Here is a 20,626-nt window from a genome sequence, read left to right as displayed (position 1 = left end):
ACATAATCGGGGCGAACCGGGATTCGAACCCAAAATCATAGGTTTCTGGCGTGCCAAGGGGACACAACTCTGCATAGCAAAATGCGGAGCCTTAGACAACTGGGCCATCCGTGCTCCTGGAAATGTGCTTGAACAGCTTCTACAAAACAATTTACCAAAACACATCCCAGCATCACCATGGTCACTACCCTAACAAATAGGTCATGCAATGTACTCCCGTGCACAATCTCATTAAAATTGTGACCCGTAATGGGATGTCCTCAGATCTTTGTTTAGCGGCAGCGAGAACTAAGATCTGATTTTAATGAGATTGTCCCCTGCATAGCAACCTACACAACCTAATCACGTGATTAACCCTGCCAAATCTTTCTCTTTTGTCAGAGCAAACAGGCTAGAGTAGTTGTGATGCTGGCGGGGATGGTTGGGAGGACATATAACTAGGATAAGTATATAAAGAAACAATTTACAATAAAATTTCCACATTATTTAACTTATCCTATCTATGCATTTATCCCACGGTGTGATGGTGGGGCACAGACACTCTAATAGACGTACATGAGGAAGCTGGTGCTACAACAACTCATGAGCGGGAAAACACACCAAAGCTGGTGATACGATCCCGATATGTTAGTCAGACGTAACTGCATGAAATCTGGTATATCATGCAGAATGTGTTTTCACGTATGACATTGTTACATGAACAACCGTCTATCTGTAAAGAACGAGTGATATACAACTTATAATTGGTCCGGAACGGGTCTCCAGTCAGTTGATTCTACAAGACAAGATGCAACACTATCTCCGTTGGCCAATAGAGTGTATACTCTTTTATAGCTTCATCAAAGCTATCAATCATGCCCGAGGGACTGAAGCATGCTAAGACGAGAAGAGGAACGATTGACAATATCCAGAAGAGGATTTTCAAGCCAGTACCCGACAACACAAATACACAAAGCAGTGGTGAGTGGGATAAAGGGTTGGGACACCGTCAAAACGGCCGCACCTTTGATGTTGAAGACCCAAGTCTCTACAGACAAGTGAATCCACCCTCCAAAAGGGAACTTGGTCTGGGAACCCAAACAATTTAAACAAGAGTCATCAGAAAGATGACATATCCCCCCGGCAGCTGTCTGTAAAGTAACCACTAATAAATGTGCAATTCTGTAATGAGTCAACAGTTGAATGTTCTTTTAGAAGCATACATTGTTTAACCTACTGAATGGTTTTCGAATTCTGCCCCAGAAACGAACCCCATCCCCAATTGAGTCTATGTCCAACTTCATTCCATAAAAATTTAAAAAAAATTAAATTAGAAAAATCCCAAAATATCAAAAGGCACCACTTCAGTATGTGCCTGATAGATTTGCCAAGTTTCGATCAAATACACTGAATGGTTTTCGAATTCTGCCCCGGAAACGAACCCCATCCCCAATTGAGTCTATGTCCAACTTCATTCCATAAAAATTTAAAAAAACAAGTGCAAAAGTGAGTGTGGCTCACTAATACCCCCGACACGCCTAGTGTGTCAGTAGTTACAAATTAAATAGCTAGGATAGGGTTAGCTTAGGGTTTTAAAAATTCATAAAAAATGGAAAATTAATAAAAACAATTTTTTTCTTTTGACTGCACCCCTCCATATGACACAGATTATATGTACTAAGTTTGAGATGAATCCACTGAATAGTTTAAGAGAAATCGTGCGGCCAAAGTTTTTTCGGACGGACGTTAGGGTTTGAAAAATTCATAAAAAAATGGAAAATTTATAAAAACAATTTTTTTCTAATGACTGCACCCCTTCATATGACACAGATTATATGTACTAAGTTTGAGATGAATCCACTGAATAGTTTAAGAGAAATCGCGCGGACAAAGTTTTCAGACGGACGTTAGGGTTTGAAAAATTCATTAAAAAATGGAAAATTAATAAAAACAATTTTTTTCTTTTGGCTGCGGACAAAGTTTTCGGACGGACAGATGGACAGACGGATGGACAGACAGACTGGCTGATCGCTATATCCCCCCACCCCGGGGGGATAATAATGAAGGTTATTAAATATTGTTTCATGTAGCTCACTTTCTGATGATCTCATGAAATTGTAATAACAATAACTTCGCTCTGTAGTAGCCTCATGACACAAAGGCATAAAGAGAATGTACTAGGTTATGTGGCTCACATCATATATAGTATATTCAATTGGTAAATAGTACACCTTAGAATTATATGTCAGGCTACAAATTAAAAAGATTAAAATCTATAAATAACAAACTGCACTACTAGCGAACATGATTGATATGTGCATAACGTTTGGTGAATCTCTGTCGCATGGTTTAGAAGATATGCTCCAGACGAGGACATTACCCTAAGTTCATCAATTTTTCATTCAAATTGAAAAAAGAAAAAAAAAGAAAAATCTGTTAATAGCAACGGCACAACTACATAACCTGCTTGATAGGCATAAAAACTTTTGAGAAGCTAAGTTGTATGGTTCGATAGATATGGTCCGGACAAGAGCACTACCCTCAAATTTCCTAAGTTCATCATATTTTCATTGAAACGACAAAAATAAAAAATTCGAAAAATCTCTAAATAGCAAAAGGCACTTCTACTGAGCCTGATTGTTAAGTGTACCAAGTTTTATGAAGCTAGGTTGTACGGTTTAGGAAATATGCTCTGGACAAGAGCACTACCCTCAAATTTCCTAAGTTCATCATATTTCCATGGAAACGACAAAAATAAAAAAAAATAAAAATCTCTAAATAGCGAAAGGCACTACTATTCAATTCAATTTGGTTTATTTCGTAAGTGTAGGCCATCGGCCCATAGTTACATTTGTATTACAATGGACGTGATGTACACAGCTGTTATTGTTGTGACAATAATGTACTACGAAGTGACATCGCTTGATAGATATAGATAGCTAGACGTTCAATTAATTTACAATCAGTTGTGGACATAATGATATTTAATTTTTGTATGGTCGGATATTCATAAAATGCTTGTGGTAAGTGATCCATGTGTAGCTTGTTATAACCAGAGCAAACTAACAAAAAATGATACTCGTCCTCCACATAACCTGCATTACAAACACAACATAGTCTTCTGTTACGTGGGATATCAGCATATCTCCCATTTTCAACACACAGCTGATGCGAAAAACATCTAAACCGAGCTAGCGCCACTCTCAATTTACTGATGGTCACACAGCTAAGATACAACTCTGTACCAAACGATACCTTGAATAGAGAATACGAGAAAGATTTACTACCCTTTACCAGAAGACTATGCCAATCCTGTTCATAACTACATTTCAGACGTGACATAAATTCTGTCAAAAACGAATGAGGATGACTTATACACTGGTTTTCCCATACAGAGCCAAAACCAAAACAGAACAATAAAGATTTACATTTTGATACCCAATTAATTTTACCATTAGTTTCTGCCTGAAGCATCATATAATAACATTTCTTTGGAAAGCGACAATCGGACATACTCAATAACCTTATCCAATAACCGATAACACTTTTGTATGCATAAAGATATAATGGATACTGCCCACATTCACCTCGAACCATGTTGTTGGGTGTTGACGATTTGACACCTAGAAAGCGCTTGCATGCCAATGTATGTATAGTTTCCATTTCATCATTCTGGTGTAGAGCACTACCCTCAAATTTCCTAAGTTCATCATATTTTCATGGAAACGACAAAAATAAAAAATTCGAAAAATCTCTAAATAGCAAAAGGCACTTTTACAGAGCCTGATAGGTAAGTGTACCAAGTTTTGTGAAGCTAGGTTGTACGGTTTAGGAAATATGCTCTGGACAAGAGCACTACCCTCAAATTTCCTAAGTTCATCATATTTCCATGGAAACGACAAAAATATAAAATTTTAAAAATCTCTAAATAGCCTCTAAATAGCAAAAGGCACTTCTACTGAGCCTGATTGTTAAGTGTACCAAGTTTTGTGAAGCTAGGTTGTACGGTTCCGGAAATATGCTCCGGACAAGAGCACTCCCCTCAAATTTCTTAAGTTCATCATATTTCCATGGAAACGACAAAAATACAAAATTCGAAAAATCTCTAAATAGCAAAAGGCCAACTACTGAGCCTGATTGGTAAGTGTACCAAGTTTTGTGAAGCTAGGTTTTACGGTTTAGGAAATATGCTCCGGACAAACAATGATTACAGACCCACAGACGGACAGAAGGACATACTGATAGCTATATCCCCCCGTCATTATATGTCGGGGGGAAAAAAAAGAAGAGTTTGGAACCTAAGTCCATCTTGTTGCCATGGAAACGTAAAAAATAAAAATTTCTAAAATTTCTAAATAGCAAAAGGCACCAGTTCAGCATGTACCTGACAATCCTGCAAAGTTTCATGAAAAAATATAGAACGGTTTATGAGTTATGCTCCGGAAACAAACCCTACCCTCACAGAACCTAAATCCATCTTGTTGCCATGGAAATGTAAAAAATAAAAATTTCTAAAATTTCTAAATAGCAACGGTTTCTGAGTTATGCTCCGGAAATGAAACGTGACGGACGTATGTACGTACGTACGTACGTACGGACAGAGCCTGTTTCTATATACCCTGCCAACTTTGTTGGGCGGGGGATAATAACATTGTGATACAAAGACTAACAGAGAAGAACAGTGTTGTATGGAGATATACAGTGATATACTTACATACACAGCCATATACAGAGATATGATATCAGTAGTGTAGCGGAGACCTACCTCACTTGGTTTGATAACAGTCTGTTCATCTGCATACTTTGCCCAGGGTCCTAGGTAGCCATCAATATCTGCTGGGTCTCTATTCTTTTCTTTTTTTCGTTTTTCACCAGCACTTGGTTTTACTTCAAATACTGTAATGCCTGCAGGTATTGTGGATAAGGATAATGAACAACTTACTAATTTGACAACATCCATGAAATATCATATAGAATAGTTTTCTTATAAAGGATACAAGATTATGTGACAACCAACATAATAAAATTAGTAAAATCTAATTTCTTTTTTTATTTGTATAATTATCCTACATTACTCCTTAATGCATTTAAAAGCAAAGCAAAAATATTGAAAATTTGTAAGTAATTGATCGATCTTGCGAGGTCTACAGACCAGAAATGATTTCGGATCTGAGTGCGAGGCTTCTGATCAATTTAGCTGGCTATTATAGTATTAAATGTGACCAGTCTCAACATTTCATATTCGAGTACTACTAAATGATTAAGCTTGGAAGATGAAGTTGTCATAAATCCATCAACAAGACCAACAGATGTTGATATTATTCTTCAGAAATCTACTTTTCCAATGTATCCATCTCACAAGACTCCCTTTCACAAAATAATAATGTGTCATAAAATAAATTGCCTATATACAGACATGAACAATCACTGACTGCTAGCCTAACTGTCCTCAACAAAAGTTGATAATGACAACAGAGAATGTGTTATCAAAAGATGATAAAACCATGATAATGCCCTAATGTCATATACATGATATATATCTTGCAAAAGGTTCATAAGTGTAAAAAAACATTTATTCATTGACAGATGAATATCAATTATGTACAACAAAACAAGGCAATCAAAGTATCAGCTAAGAATTATGATGTGAATATGTTGATAGGCAGATAATATTGATCTAATTTGTGGCTATCTGTCTACTTGAATGAAATTGTCTTGGTCAAGAGAGTCAAGTGATCTAGTTCATGTACAGTCAAGTCTTGTTTATCCGACATTCGTTAATCCGACAATCAGCTTTATCTAACACTAATGATGGGAACCGATTAAATAAGTGCTATTTAGACCAGTAAATACGACAGTCTCGCACTCCGACACACCTAATTTGCAACGAATTACCGAAATCACTCATCAATCAGTCTCGTTAATCCGACACAGTGATCAGCGTACTCCGTTGTCATCTGCCCGCGAATACACAGCCTGTGTTTTGATCAGAGACGAATCTGCTGGTAGCGGCATATTACAACGGCTGCAGAGATAAACTTGCTTAACAATAAACAATTAATGCTTTGAATAAAGAAAACAGGAAAAATCACATGCTTAGATTACCTCAAACTTATTAAAATCAGATACAAGTTCTCGCTATCGACGAGGACATCCCATTACAGGTCACGTCAGAACAACCTTTCGCGAACTATGACCTACCAATGAAATGACCAACAGGAAGTCGACGTTAGCCACAGTCCGTAACAGTTGTTTTGTGTTAAACTTTAGAAAACATATTCCGCCAACAATGTAAGATAACAATAAGAATATTTCTTTTATATTTTTTATTACTTGTTTATCTATCGTATAGTTGGCCAAATTCGATCACGAACGTTGATACTACTAAATTTCGTTTATCCGACATACTCGTCAATCCGACATAATCATATGCAACCATCGATGTCGGATTAACGGGACTTGACTGTATATAGTTATGTACAATTTCTACTAACTGATCCTAGTTATCAGGGGATGAATAATACATATTGGAGGATTCAACCTGGACATAATGAGTGATTCAGTGAGTGAGTTGGGTTTAACACCGCTTCTAACAGTATTTCAGTTACATCACGGTATGTCAGCTTGATGTGGGAGGAAAGCCCGAAGTGGTGTAGGTCTGAGATGTTTAACACTTTGGTGAAACCAACAAGCACGGGTATGGTGCTGACAAACCTAGAACCATAATCGTGGCGAACCGGGATTCAAACCCACAAACATAGGTTTCTGGCGTGCACAACTCTATACAGCGAATTGCAGTGCCTTAGACGACTGGGCCACCCGTGCCCGTCTGGACATAATGAAGGTATCAGGCTATCCAGTGTTTATAGTTTAGTGGAGTTGGCTTATCATGAGTTGATTATCAACAATTAATAAGAGTGATTAAAAGTTGTTAAGCTGCAGTCAGCAGTATTCCAGCTGTATCATGGTGGCCAGACAACATGGACAAATCTGTGGTGGATATGATGAGGAACATTCCACACAGTGAGATGACCAAGTCTCCCACATTAACCAAGTCACTGAGTCTGACCACCTACTTAATCCCATACACAGGGGGACAGTTCTATACCGGAATCCACCTGTACCACAGGAACATGTTTGATGTCTGTACATACCCTTGTTATCCTCTGCAGCTGTGTTGTCCCCAACGACCTTGTCAACTTCAGTCTGGTCATTACTGGGATCAAGGGCATAACCTGGTATAAAAGAAACAACAAAGCTATATAATATCATTCACATTCATGATGACAAGTATAGCAAATATATATGGGACTTATATATATACATTATAAACATCAAGTGACATCATCCTAGTGTTTTATAGAATAACCTCTTTGCAGGGACTTCCTACAGAATATGCCTCTGTCCCAGGGATATTCTAAAGAAAGTCTCCAGGTCTATGATCTTATCTACATAACACAAATTACAATGCTTTCTTGAGGAAATGTGGAGAAAGATGTAAAATCAAGTCACAGTATGTTACTTATATTTCAGTGGGATCAAACTTGCAACATTTGTACTGGTAACCAAGTGTGTAAACCACAAGGCTACAGAGGTGCTGTGAAATCACAACACTTTTAAGAGTCTGTTTTTCAAGTACATGAATGCCAGCATGGTATACAATACTTCTGCTTCCTAGGCTTCATGGAAAGTTATTGGAAATGTTAAATTGTTGATATGTTGTTTCAGATTTTTCTTTAGGTTTTTAAGTAAGATAAAACACTTCCCCATTGGGTTTGGGTGAGAATGGGTTGTGTCTACATTCTCAACCAAACATTTTGTTGTACTGTCCACCTAACATATACAATAACATGTACCATCAGGACCATGTGTTTAGAGGCTAGTCCATGTCAAATATGACGTATATTTCAATAATGTCACATTTTCAACTGTTACAAATCAAAGAGTAATTCAGGACTGCAGTGAAATATATCACTTTTACAGTACCAGTATTCTGAAGCAAATGATAATGTTATTTTCGTATGTTCCTGTAATCAGGATAATTCACTTGCATATACAAATAGTCCACTTGCATGTTGCAGCTGTCATGTATGTCTCACTCTCAACACTTGGGAATGACATGTGTGTACAATGCATACCGTAACTTGTGAATGTTCTGCGCTGATTTTCAAACTGAAAGTCACTGACATGAGCAGGTTCTGTATAACCTGACAACATGTTCCGATTGGATTGAAACTGCCGCGTCTTAAATGGGTGAAGTGGGCCAACCTAAAACATCAGAGAGTCTTCAAACTGATTTCAGTAGATCATGGTAAACATAGCATTTGAACTGTGGGTACATATCAATCAGATATTACACAATCAGAACCAATAGCATATTGTTATTAAGCCTGTCAACAATTTGTCATATTCAGTATCATTGATGGGGTGTTTGACACACATGAAAATGCATGAGTTTAGAAATGTTACAACAATATTATATTATTTCAAAGAAATTACCTGGGGTGCATACATGTCTTCATATTTGAGGTTGTGCTTGACTTCTTTAACATTGATGTCCAGTAGCCTGCTGTTTCCATCATACTTGTAACAGAGAGAGAAGGGAAGTCAGTGGCATGCTTAAGTAATAGACCAATGCAATACAAAAGCATCAAATATGAGAGTCATGATAACCATGACTTCAGCAAGATTGTGTGAAATGGGGTGTCAGTGAGATTGGTCTAAGGAATGTATAACATTTATCCATGCACACTCTTGAGGCCATGCCTATGCCTTCCTCTTTTCTTACTATGAATGATCCAAGAAGTTGTGGTGCTTAATTCTAAAGCTGGTCTCAAAATCAAACCAAATATATTTCTTTAATCTACACCTCATCTTGAAGACAATTCATTATTCTCTTCAACTCTGAGTTCAAACCTGACTTATTAATCACACACAGTAAGGTATCAACTTGGACCATCTCTTCAAGGCAAGAATGTCCAATAGCCTATATATAAAAGTCTAGCTTTCACCCTACCCCTTTCAAACCAACTTTTCTTGGCTTGATTGCAGAGCCGTCCTTTGTAGAGCACAAGATGTGCCCCTTGCGATGTAAATGCAATATCCAATCAGATCGCTGTTCTTTTTTTAACGACTTCACAAAGATGGCGACTTCTACAGGCAATGACACAAACGACCAGATAACGAAAAAAAGATCTTCCCTGACAAACAAAATGACAAATTACCTTGATTACCTCAGTAAACATGGTAAAGATACTAATTACTGTTGCTCTTACAATAATAGAGTCTCACGGACAACAGTATAAAATAACACTTCACATCACATGAAACTGTGATTCAATTGGTGAAGGATCAACTTTATGTTGCCCGCTTGAAGCTTAGCTAATTTGCCAACACCCTACCATGAGACCACGGTTGCGGTCACAAATAATTAGTGCTCATTTACCAAGTCATCCGCACCAGATTGTTTACCTTTATACACATGTCAAGTAGCCATTTTCTCCACGAAACTTGAAAACTGATAACAATAGTTATCAAAGAAACTTTGGATTAAATAATACCATACCCTAACTCAAAACTAACCTAAGGATGGATCGTGAAGGGGTGCCTAACCTCTAAGAATCGTGAAGGGGTGATCGGTAAGTGGTGCCCCATCCTAAGGATCTACAAAGGACGTTTGATCGGAAAGGAGTACCTAACCCAAATGATCGTAAAGGGGATCCAAAAGGCTCGGGATAAAGTTGTGGGTCACCAACCCTATAACCCAACACAACTAACCCAAAGGATCGAAGAGGCGCGCGAGATCTGTGAAGCGAGAGCCACAGTCGGCAGTCTGAGCCAAATTAGCACTATTGTAAGCTGCGCCTGGAAAACTGCATTGTTTCAAATTAAAGACTTGCCCTTGTGCAACACTAAAATGGAAATACGTTTGCAAAACGACCGACAACTGCACTCTTTTGTCATTAAAATAGTTGATAAGTCAAAAATGAAATATGGGTTTTGTTACCATGGGATGTTACGTTTATTACCTTAGGCGCAACAGCTGGAGCAGCATTTGGGCACACGGCCATATAAGACTTTTCTTTATCATTTACGGGTTTCAAATGCATGTTAAAATCTTCTAGGTCCATTTTAGTTTCGCCATCAGACGAATTTGTATCACTTCCATACTCCTGCAAGCCTAATATTGCCGCCATGTTGTCATAACGCAGTTTAGACGACCTATTACTGCGGAGCTTCTAATCAATATTTTCTTATCTACAAGTAAGTTTTTATTATCATGGTAACTAAAATTGATTTGGCTAATTCATCTGATTTGTCAAATTTCATTATGTTGTGTTTGTGGTAATCATTTTATTTTGCGCAAGTGCCCGCACCTAAATCTCGTTACGAATGTGAGAATACACGAGATGTCGCCATTTTGACACTTCCTATATCGAATATGATGCGATTATCGAGCATTATTTACAAGCCGTGTTAAAGAAATGTGACTTGTAAATACTAAAAGCAAAGGTGAGTGCCAAAGAAAAGCATAAACCACTATCAAAGCCACCATGCATAGGTAAATATTGGTAGGTATGTTGGAAAGGGGTGTGACCCTTTTGGCCTTATGCATATGCTAAACCTTGGCTAGTCTGGATTTCCAATCTGAAATGCACTTGATATAATAGTCTCTTACAAAATGTATTTAAGGGACACATAGCTCATTCTGTTAAGCATAGTTATTTAAACGTTATCAATGGTGCTGATGTATGTAAATGTAGTGATTGGTAAAGTCAGCATAGCTGAACAGAGAACACTGGTAGCTGATTTGACAAATGACAGCTAACGTAAGAGCATCATGTTGTCTATAGCTAGGTTGAACAGGAGGAATTTGTCCGATGTTATGGTTAATAATGATGTAAAAGACTTTTGTTTCCCCCCCTGCATTTCAATGAAGCAGATGAGATATTTTTTCTTTTAAAAAATGTGGCACATACGATCTTTTGACTAAATCATTTCCTGTGATATTCAACAGATATCATGTTGATCATATGTTGTAGGCTAAATATAATGAATTATTATATATTTTGGGTAAGAATGCAATATACCAGACACCTTCTGCCATTTTGGTAAGGGATGTGCTCAAACTCATTCCTTAATAACAGTTTCTACGTTTTTCAGAAACCATTTTTGTTGCCTCGCTAAAATAACAGGGGCTTTGGGGGGCTTGTCCCCCACTCAACAACTTGAATAAAATCCTTTCGTAAGTAATGTCTATTTTGTCAAGTAGTGATAGCTTTAATAGTAGCATCAAACAAATATGGCGGATAGGTGTCCGGTATAATGCATGTGTTACTTTGAGTACCTATATTTTGTTATGTAATGTGTTTGTTTGACAGCATAAAATGGATATTTCACTGGAGTGCAATAACAAAACTCTTTGTTTGCCACAAGAACACCACTCTTTTCATACTCGGATGGGTAACAAAATTATGGTAGTGATAAGTAGAATATTTGTCTTTTCTAGTTAAATATCAGCTTTATCTCATCTTGCGCCCTGAAAATGGAACATGATAGGATGCTGTAAATAATCTTCTAGAGTTGCAAATTGGCGACACTAGCCTGCTTCATTGTGCTAACTTAAGATAGTTTTTCTAATGCTAAAGTTATCTTTAAGGTTAGGACTAGTGGGAGGCTAGTAAACATTTCAATTTTAAGTCGCATCCTGGTTTTGGAATAACTATCAAATGTATATTCCTGTAATCCAGATTATTAGATACAGAGAGTTTCTGTGACAGATTATTAGATGGATTCAAATGTTTGATAGGAAAGAAAGTATATGATCAACCTAGCTGCAAGACATACCATCTTGGCTGTTTTGCAGAAACCTAATGTACTAATTCATTAATCATGGTAATTGATCCAAGGTTTTGTCAATGATACATTAAAGCTTTTGTAGACCCGTCAAATTTTCAAAATATTTTCCTAACAGTAACAAAGTTACAAACTCTGTGACAGTCCATTGAGGTATAATTTAGATATCTTGTAACCATCTTGGTAACATTTGTAAGTTTTACCAAAGTGGAAACTATATTTTGACCCTGTTGTTGTGCATGAGAAACCCGGTGTCTTATGTTGATTACTAGTTTTTGGATGAAGTGTAGGTTTGGTGTATTGGCACATAAATCATATTGCAATTTGCAGTATTCCGCAATACAGAGAACTGTATTTTGCGATATTTTTGGGGGCCCAAGTTATATATATTTGTGCCATTCAAATGGCACTTCTTCATTCAATTATTCAGACTTCAGATTGCGAGATGGGTAGTATGGATAAACACCTATTATGTCATCAGTATGGAATGGTCATGTGAACACAGTGAAGCATGTGTTGTTTACATGGTTTAGATAGTCCATTCAAATGCCTCAAAATTGTAGATATAATATATCAATATGCAAGGGTTGTATTGCAATTTGTGTATTGCTGACGGCCGTATTGCTCTGTACTAGTTATATTGCACACCGCTAATGGAGTGTGTATCTTAATCATGTTAAAATGACAAATACCAGAATTTAATCTATTTTCTTTTACAGTCTGTTTTACTGGGCTTATGACAGGAATATGCAACTTATCAACATGATCAGTATGAAGCAACAAGAGATATTTTGTCAGTGTGCACTGTAAGGTAAATACACACAGGACAGGAAGAACATGAAGCTGTGGAGTAAATCCCTTCCTGTTTCTATGTTCAGCATTATGTGACAATGTGTAATACTTGCACACCTTGTTACACCTGTTTACTCACCTACATGATGGTAACCATCTTGAAAATGTCAGTTTGACACATTACCCACACATATACATGTAACTAGTGCCAAGTGACAGTGGAAAGCATTGCTGGATGGTGCCTACACATGTGCGTTGACAAATTGCTCGTTCCTCCCACATATTTTACATTGACATTACATCCCTGACAGATAGCAATGTTTTCTTCAATCTTTCCATTAGATTTAAACATTTTAAGCTGAAATGTTGCCAAACATCGACATTAGCGTGTTTGTGACAACTTTGAAATCAGTATGTTTCCTGTCCACCATTTCTAAACAAATCAAGGGAGGTAACAACTTAAGCTTGTAATGGATTATTAAGAAGCTGTTTGTGCCGTTTCATCACAGTAAAAAGATCAGTTTTATGCAAGTTAAATTTAAAAAACAAAATCATTGTCAATATACCGGTACATCACAAATGTATCACGATTGTTTCAATTTCGTATTGCAGTAAACCTGTATGCTGGTAATACTGTGCATCCCTAATGTCCACGTTTTTCAAAAAGGCATGGGGATGTGATACATTGTACTTGCATTTCCCCTTATACTATGGCCCGATTTATCACATCCACATGTTTTTCAAGTAGCTGTGTAGATCAAGTTAGAATAGGTCTTCAGCAAACCATGCTTGCTGTAATAAGCATCTATGCTTGTCATAGGAGGCGACTAATGGGATCAGGTGGTCAGGCTCGCTTACTTGGTTGATGCATGTCATTGTATCCAAATTGTGTAGATCAATGCTCATGATGTCAATCACAGGATTGTCTGGTCCAGACTCTATTATTTATGGCGTTAAACAACAAACAGTCAGAATACATTGTTTCAACTTTATGCATGGCTATTATTCTACCAAGCAGCAAATCATATGCGATGTATGGTGTTTACAGGGAATGGCACAGATGTGTAGTATCAGCTTGAGTGAAAAAACTGTTCACTCACAGTTGTGTTGTTAATGAACATGGAGATCTGGTATTATTAATAGTTTATTACCCCCCCCCAGCATATAATGCGGGGGGATATAGGGATCAGCCAGTCTGTCTGTCTGTCCGTCCGTAAACAATTCCGTGTATATAATTGAAACTTGGCAAATCTATCAGTCACATACTGAAGTTGTGCCTTTTGCTGGTGTTCATTTCCGGAGCGTAACTCAAAAACAGTTAAATACTTTCTTCCAAGACTTTGCATGTCTACCAGGCACATACTGAACTGGTGCCTTTTGCTATTTAGGAATTTTAGAAATTTTCATTTTTTACGTTTCCATGGTAACAAGCTGCACTTAGGTTCTATAAGGGTGGTGTTCGTTTCCGGAACGTAACTCAAAAACCATTAAATACTTTCTTACAAAACTTTGCATGTCTACCAGGCACATACTGAACTTTTGCTATTTAGGAATTTTATAAATTTTTATTTTTTACGGTTCCATGGCAACAAGTTGGATTTATGTTTTAATATCGGGTGGGTTCACTTCTGGAGTATAACAAATAAACTGTTAAATATTTCCTTGCCAAACATTGCATGTCTATATATAAAGCACATACTGAACTGGTGACATTTGATATTAAGGAGTTTTAGAAATGTTTATTTTCGAATTTCCATTGCAGCTATTTTGACATGGGCTAAGAGAAATGTTGGGTCAGTTACCTGGTTTGGGACTATAAGGTGTTAAAATGGGCGGGGGATATAGATGACTTCGTTGACTATATGCTTGTTTAGTTATTGTTTCTTGTTATTTGTCATTTGTTGGCATAAAAAAAACCCACAGAAACACACTTGTTTTACTTTCCATTTCATATGGATGCGACCATGGTGGATCTTTTGTGGGTAAACAATGTATGCTTCTTCAAGAACATTCAACTCTTGACTAATTACATATGAATTGCACATTTACTTGTGGTTACTTTACAGACAGCTGCCGGGGGATATGTTATCTTTCTGATGACTTTTGTTATTTATTGCTTAAATTTTTACAAATTCAGTTTGAATTGAAGGTAATTGTTTTATGAATCATAAAATGTGTTGAACAGATCTTGCTTTCTTGTATTTTGTTCAAATTATATTGGAAGATATAAAAAGTTAGTGAACTTATACTAAGTACCTTTATATGGATAAAAAATCCCAGCAATTTGACATGATCCACACGGGCCTAAATGACCCACATAACTGAGGACAGGTGGGCCATGGGCCTATTGGTTATAAAGGATAGAATGAACACTGTACACATGAATGTAGAGATGTAGAAATCTAAGGATTTTTTTTGTTTTGTTTTATGTACCAGCAATCTTTTGTTTTAGATCATTCTGCTGTACAAATTTTCCCATAGCTCCCAAATGATTGACGTATCACTCAATCAGTTGTCAAAATTCTAAGTTCTGTCCATGGCCAGGGAATGCCGACTATGAGATAGCCAAGTGAATGACATCTTAAAATACCAAGCAAGTCAGGACTGTTTGTTTCATGCAGCTGGCACATAGGGAAGATGGGACTTCCTGGTTTTTACCCCCTTTCACTGTCTGTCTAAAACAAAACACAAAGGTCAAGTCGAAGAGTTGTACTTGTTAGTTAGGAAGTAGACAACAGTTACTTGACAAAGGTCATGGAGCTACTTCAGTCACATCATGAAGGTCTATATGTACGCATTTACTTGCTACATGAACCAGCATTGGAACACACTGAAGCAAATAACATATATTACTGCTCCAGTAAACATAGTGAACAGTCAAGAAAGTAAACCTGTGGTGTGTCTAAAATTCACTTTGTATATTGTGTAGATGATATTTGTTTGTTTAGTGCCTACTCATCATCAATGATTAAGTATCCTAGGTAATGTTGGAAGTATACACCATCTGTTGATCCCAACTCAGCACCCATTTCAGACAAGTGGTTTCCTGTAATTTTATAATAAGACTTTGGTAGTGTGTCCAGATTTTGGCTAATTTTTGGACAAGCCATCCTGGATGATCTCCATTATATTATAAGTAATGTCATAATACTATGACACATTCACCACTGTAGCCTTGAGGTTGGTTCAAATAGTATGATGCTAGAAACAGTCATCCAATCAAATACACTATTCTTTCATGATTGAGACAAGCAGCAATATCGACAATGCTTGACTTGCCTTATGTAATTTTGAATGTATAATCTTGTTCAGAAGAGGAATTGTGATTTGTTGTTGATTTCAAGTGCAGGAGTATGATGAGCAGAAGTTAGTGAAACAAAGCTATGAGGGGTGAGGTGATACAGCAAGGTCACCATACGATACCTGCCACGATACCATATGTTTTGCCATACACATAATCACCTGCAAACTTCTTGACTATAAATATTTCAGAGCAGATCCAAAGGAAAACCTGACTGTAGCGGCTATTTTTAGTAGTGAACATGAAAGGCTATTTCAATACATTTTGCGATATTTGACAGACTAAAATATGTGTGGTGGGGCAGTAGTAAGTAATTCATATATGCAAGTGTATCGTCTTTGTTTCTATACAGAAAAGAATGTTTCATGTATCATATCGTCGCAGTGCACCGGTGTATCACTTCACCCCTAAAAGCTATAGTGGCAGATGGATCCAAGGTATTGATCACAATAGACATTATGGAAAGGGGCTATACTACACAACGTATCAAGTATGGGGACACTCAGACTAGTAGCCATGTCTTACCCTGTAAAATAAGTAAGAATGATTCAGGTACATGATTTGCATGATTATTTCAGGTAAAATGTTCCGTGCTCAACTTGTAATGGAGTTATAACTTGGTCATATACTTTGTGTTGTCAAAGGAGGATTGATCTATAATTAATCAATGAAAGGAACATGGAAGTCTTATGACGTGACATGTTGAATCAATTAATGGGAAATGCACTCTGTTCCTTGTACTCATACTTCTGGGTTAAGAGTCACTGACACATGTACATGATGTAGCTGTTTTTCCATCTTGAAAAAAAACAGGAAGTACTTGAACGTGAAGGCACTGTTGTGTTACAGCAGTTGAATCTCAAATGCGCAATGAAGTTGGACACTTGAAGCTTTATTATGTTCCTCAAGACGTCTTGTAAGGCTAAGCTCACAGTCAATTCCTTCATGATTCTAATGTCAGCAGGAATTCCTGGTTACAATAGGCACCCAGTAACTTATACATGTAGTAAGAGGTGACAAAATGGATGGTGGTTAAGCTTGGTGACTTGGATCTTGTGCATCATTGAAACACAGATTGTTGTTCAGGTTATGAATCACCGGTCTGTCTGGTCCTGATTTCATTATTTGCATGCTGCTGACATACAGTTTTGTCGTTTTTTATGCTGACTTGCAGTAATTAATATTATCATATGATTTCTTCACTTTTTGTTGTTGCTGTCATCATGGTGAGTCTCATCTTCCCGAGGCAAGAGAGTTAACTGACTTTAAAAGTCCAGTTTCCACAGTTGCCGAACTAGGCTGGAATTCCTGGGCTCGATCGTAGAGCCACCAGCGGCTATTACCAGTTATGTCCCTTCTAAACCTCTCCTATGGACCAATCAGATTCCACCTCTCGTATCACTTGCGTTTGCTTCACACAAAATTATGTCGCCCAGTCAGGATGATCTGATCGATAATCAAGATCTATATCGTGATAAAACGGGTCTTACATCGCTAAATGCATCAAATCACGTGAGCACCTTAATTAAAAACATGAACAGATTTGGAAAATATCTGCTGACAACGAGTTGGCGGTGTACATGATTTGCAAATCCTGCAATCGACCGAAATCTGCACGATTTCGATTTCAGTGTGTGATTTTGATTGGACTATGCATAGACTCGTTAGTCCAGCCAAAATGTAACTCCATAATACCAGCCTAGTTTGGCAAGGGTGGAAACTGGACTTGTATAGTCAGTTTACTCTCTTGCCTCGGGAAGATGGGTGAGTCTTTCTCAAGTTCATTAGAAATCATGTCAAAATATCATTACACAGTGCTCAACACAGGCGGCATACATATAGAATACTAAACAAACTCCCGTGTAATATCAATTTTATGAAACACTTGAATAGCCAGGTCAGATACCAGTATTCACAAGTTTCATAAAATTGGTATTACACAGGAGCTAGTGTAGTATTTTATTTATTACTTGCTATTTATACCTTTTTTAGAATTTCACTGTTGTGTATGAATAGGCTGACACCTACACAATCCACAACATAATTCTGTTGAATTTAACAGAATAATGCTTCAAACACGTCAAATTTTGACACATATTATTTAAATACCATACAATGGCCCACCTTAAGAATTCAGGCATCCGTTCGACAAAGCTATCGTAGCGCTATGGTTATCGTAACTCATATACTTTAACAGAAACTTACGACTGTCATTGCGCTACGATATTATGATCGCCGTGTGAAATGGGGTCCTACACAAAGTTTATGATCACTTCACAATACCCTATGATGTAATTTGTGGAATTTTGTTGCAAGATCTATGGGGGAAACAATGCCATGTGACTTCAGCCTAGCAACTGGGTTGTTGAGGTCATTGAGTGTGCATCAGCTCCTCTCAGTGATCTATCATCTCCTTACGCAATGTCGTTGAATAAGCCAAGGGATGCTGAGAGCTTTCAATATTTGTGCGTGAACTTGTTCCCGCAGTACATAAGCACGCGCTTTGGTATTACACAAGGTGTAATACAGCTGTATATTTATTAAACGGGTGATCTCTTAACGGGCAAGTAATAAAATGTATCAATCAGTGTTGTTTTTTTGTGAATATAACTTCATAACTTTCTTGAGTTGCATATTTATCAGCTTGTGTCTACACACAGTTTCTACACTAAAATATAACTTAGCATATTAAAATTCTGCATGGTATAATTTCATCACAAGCAAGGTTCTAAGAAAATATGATTTTTGATTTATTAGTTTAGCATGTTTAGTCAGAAATTAAGTACAATTACATACAGTAAACTATGGTTATAACATACTTAAATGGACTACTAATTTTAGTTCGTTATAACCGTAGTTCGTCATAAGCATATAAGCAACATCTATACAGCAAATGGCCAGGACCAAAAATTACGTTCGTAATATGTCAGTTCGTTATAAGCGTGTTCGTTATAAACATATTTTATTGTATGAAAAACTAGGAGAGATTTCAGTGTATACCTTCAGTGTCAGATGATTTCTATGATAAATTTATAAAAATTCTGTATCAAATTTATCAAAATTTGGTGTATAAAATTACAAAATTCGGCTGTAAAAACAACCATTTCCTCTTCACACCGCCAAATGATATGATAAGGCTAGTAGCAGACTAATTATAATCTTTAGATGTCTCAGCAGTGTGAGCGTGCAACATCTCGCTATAAAAACTTAGAATCTAAATCCAAAACGAAATCATTACACAAACTATCATTATAAAGAGTTCTCATTGGCAAATGAATATGCATAGTGTCATAGTATTTATGGTTAGATGTAAACAGATAATGTTAGCTGTAACCAGATAATACCACAAGAACATTTAAAAGTGAGAATTATTTATTTAAATTTTTGTTTTATTGTAGGATTCATATTTTGTATGTTTGAATTGCATGTTAAATGTTTAGCATCACTTGAGTTCAAAATACAATAGAAAAGCTTGAAAATAATGAGAATTAGTGTTTTGAGTGATTTTGTAAACATGATAAAAGTACAATTGTAAAAAAACTTTTTGCAATTCTGCGGTAAGTTAAATTTTCTGCAGATCTTATGCATTAGCGAAATCGCAGAATTGGTCTGGGACTGGACCTTGTTATCTTGTTCAGTGGAAGAAATACATAAATTGGATACGTTACCAATTATGGTAGGATTGTTAATACTTTGTTCATTACGGGAAGAATGCTGTAATGTTTGGAATACATCATTCCTTGAACCATTGGTATAAAAAGTAGGTTCCACAAAAATAACCCTAGTGCAAAACTGTATAACTGAAAGTCTTTCTAGCACTGGCCACAAGGGGGTGATAACTCTGCTGCAGCATAATGTGTTCCTACTTATATCATTGAGTGTTTCAGGCTAGTCTTTTATCTCTGCCTCCACGGCAATATGTCAGTAGTACATGTATTGACACTAATGTTCTTCTTGACTGGTTCATTTATGGGTAGTCATGTGATCAAGCCCTAGGTAAATAAGGAAAATACAAACATACAAGAACTAAGAGATTATATTTGTTGTTTGCTATTTGCAGGATGTAACCAGGTGTTTATGTATAATGTTTAATGTATTAAACATCCTTGTTGTCAGATCGTTTTTATGCACATTGAAAGCGTTTTGAGCTGAAAATAGATTTCAGTTAAGTTTCCTTGGACCTGGCACAAGTTAGTCATCATGGTTATATTTTGCAGTACATACGGTATTAACAACAGGTGTGATTCATGGGTGTAGAAGAAGCATTGTGGGTGTTGTCCCTCACAGAGCAGGAATGTTGTCTCTGTCGGGTGCAGGAACTGTTGATGTTAAATAACTGACTTCCTCCTCCTCATGTCCCATAGCAACAGTTCTGCTTCCTCATTTCATGACAGTCCTATCTGATGTCAGATACCTGTCACATTACTCACATTTCTGTACCAACTCCAATTTTGGATTAGCAACAATTTGTAAAATTAGAAATGTGTTATGTAAATATGTTTTTAGACCTTAGCAGAAAAGACAAACAGGGTTATGTTATGTTGTTGTTCTTTTAGAGCACATAGGTGAGATGTTTCTTGTCAAAAGTAATCAGTGTTTGATAAAGTTTGATAAGGACTTGCATAATTTAAGACATGAGCAAAACTTTTATACATAGACAATATGGTAGTTATCAAATGTGTTCATATGAATGAGAAC

At 36.8% G+C, this 20,626-nt stretch overlaps 2 protein-coding genes across 2 annotated transcripts in view; one reads left to right on the top strand and one right to left on the bottom strand.

The window, feature by feature from the left end:
- The window catches only part of LOC124118518 (pre-mRNA-processing factor 17-like), a 45,388-nt gene extending 35,194 nt beyond the window's left edge, over nt 1-10,194 (bottom strand). The window contains exons 1-5 of the mRNA XM_048383657.1: nt 10,008-10,194; nt 8,479-8,562; nt 8,118-8,247; nt 7,134-7,214; nt 4,745-4,884 (exon numbers count right to left, since the gene is read on the bottom strand). Coding sequence (XP_048239614.1) covers nt 4,745-4,884; nt 7,134-7,214; nt 8,118-8,247; nt 8,479-8,562; nt 10,008-10,175 — 603 coding nt within the window. The 5' untranslated portion in view covers nt 10,176-10,194. The remainder of the gene's footprint in view (nt 1-4,744; nt 4,885-7,133; nt 7,215-8,117; nt 8,248-8,478; nt 8,563-10,007) is intronic.
- Nucleotides 10,195-10,350: 156 nt separating this feature from the next.
- LOC124118523 (wiskott-Aldrich syndrome protein family member 2-like) overlaps nt 10,351-20,626 on the top strand; it is a 39,022-nt gene continuing 28,746 nt past the window's right edge. The window contains exon 1 of the mRNA XM_046480673.2: nt 10,351-10,491. The gene's annotated coding sequence lies outside the window, so the exon portion shown is untranslated. The remainder of the gene's footprint in view (nt 10,492-20,626) is intronic.

This window comes from Haliotis rufescens, unplaced genomic scaffold (assembly GCF_023055435.1).
Source record: "Haliotis rufescens isolate VD_foot unplaced genomic scaffold, xgHalRufe1.0.p SCAF_5, whole genome shotgun sequence".
In the NCBI taxonomy this organism is placed as follows: domain Eukaryota; kingdom Metazoa; phylum Mollusca; class Gastropoda; order Lepetellida; family Haliotidae; genus Haliotis; species Haliotis rufescens.
This window is presented reverse-complemented; position numbering and strand designations above follow the sequence as displayed.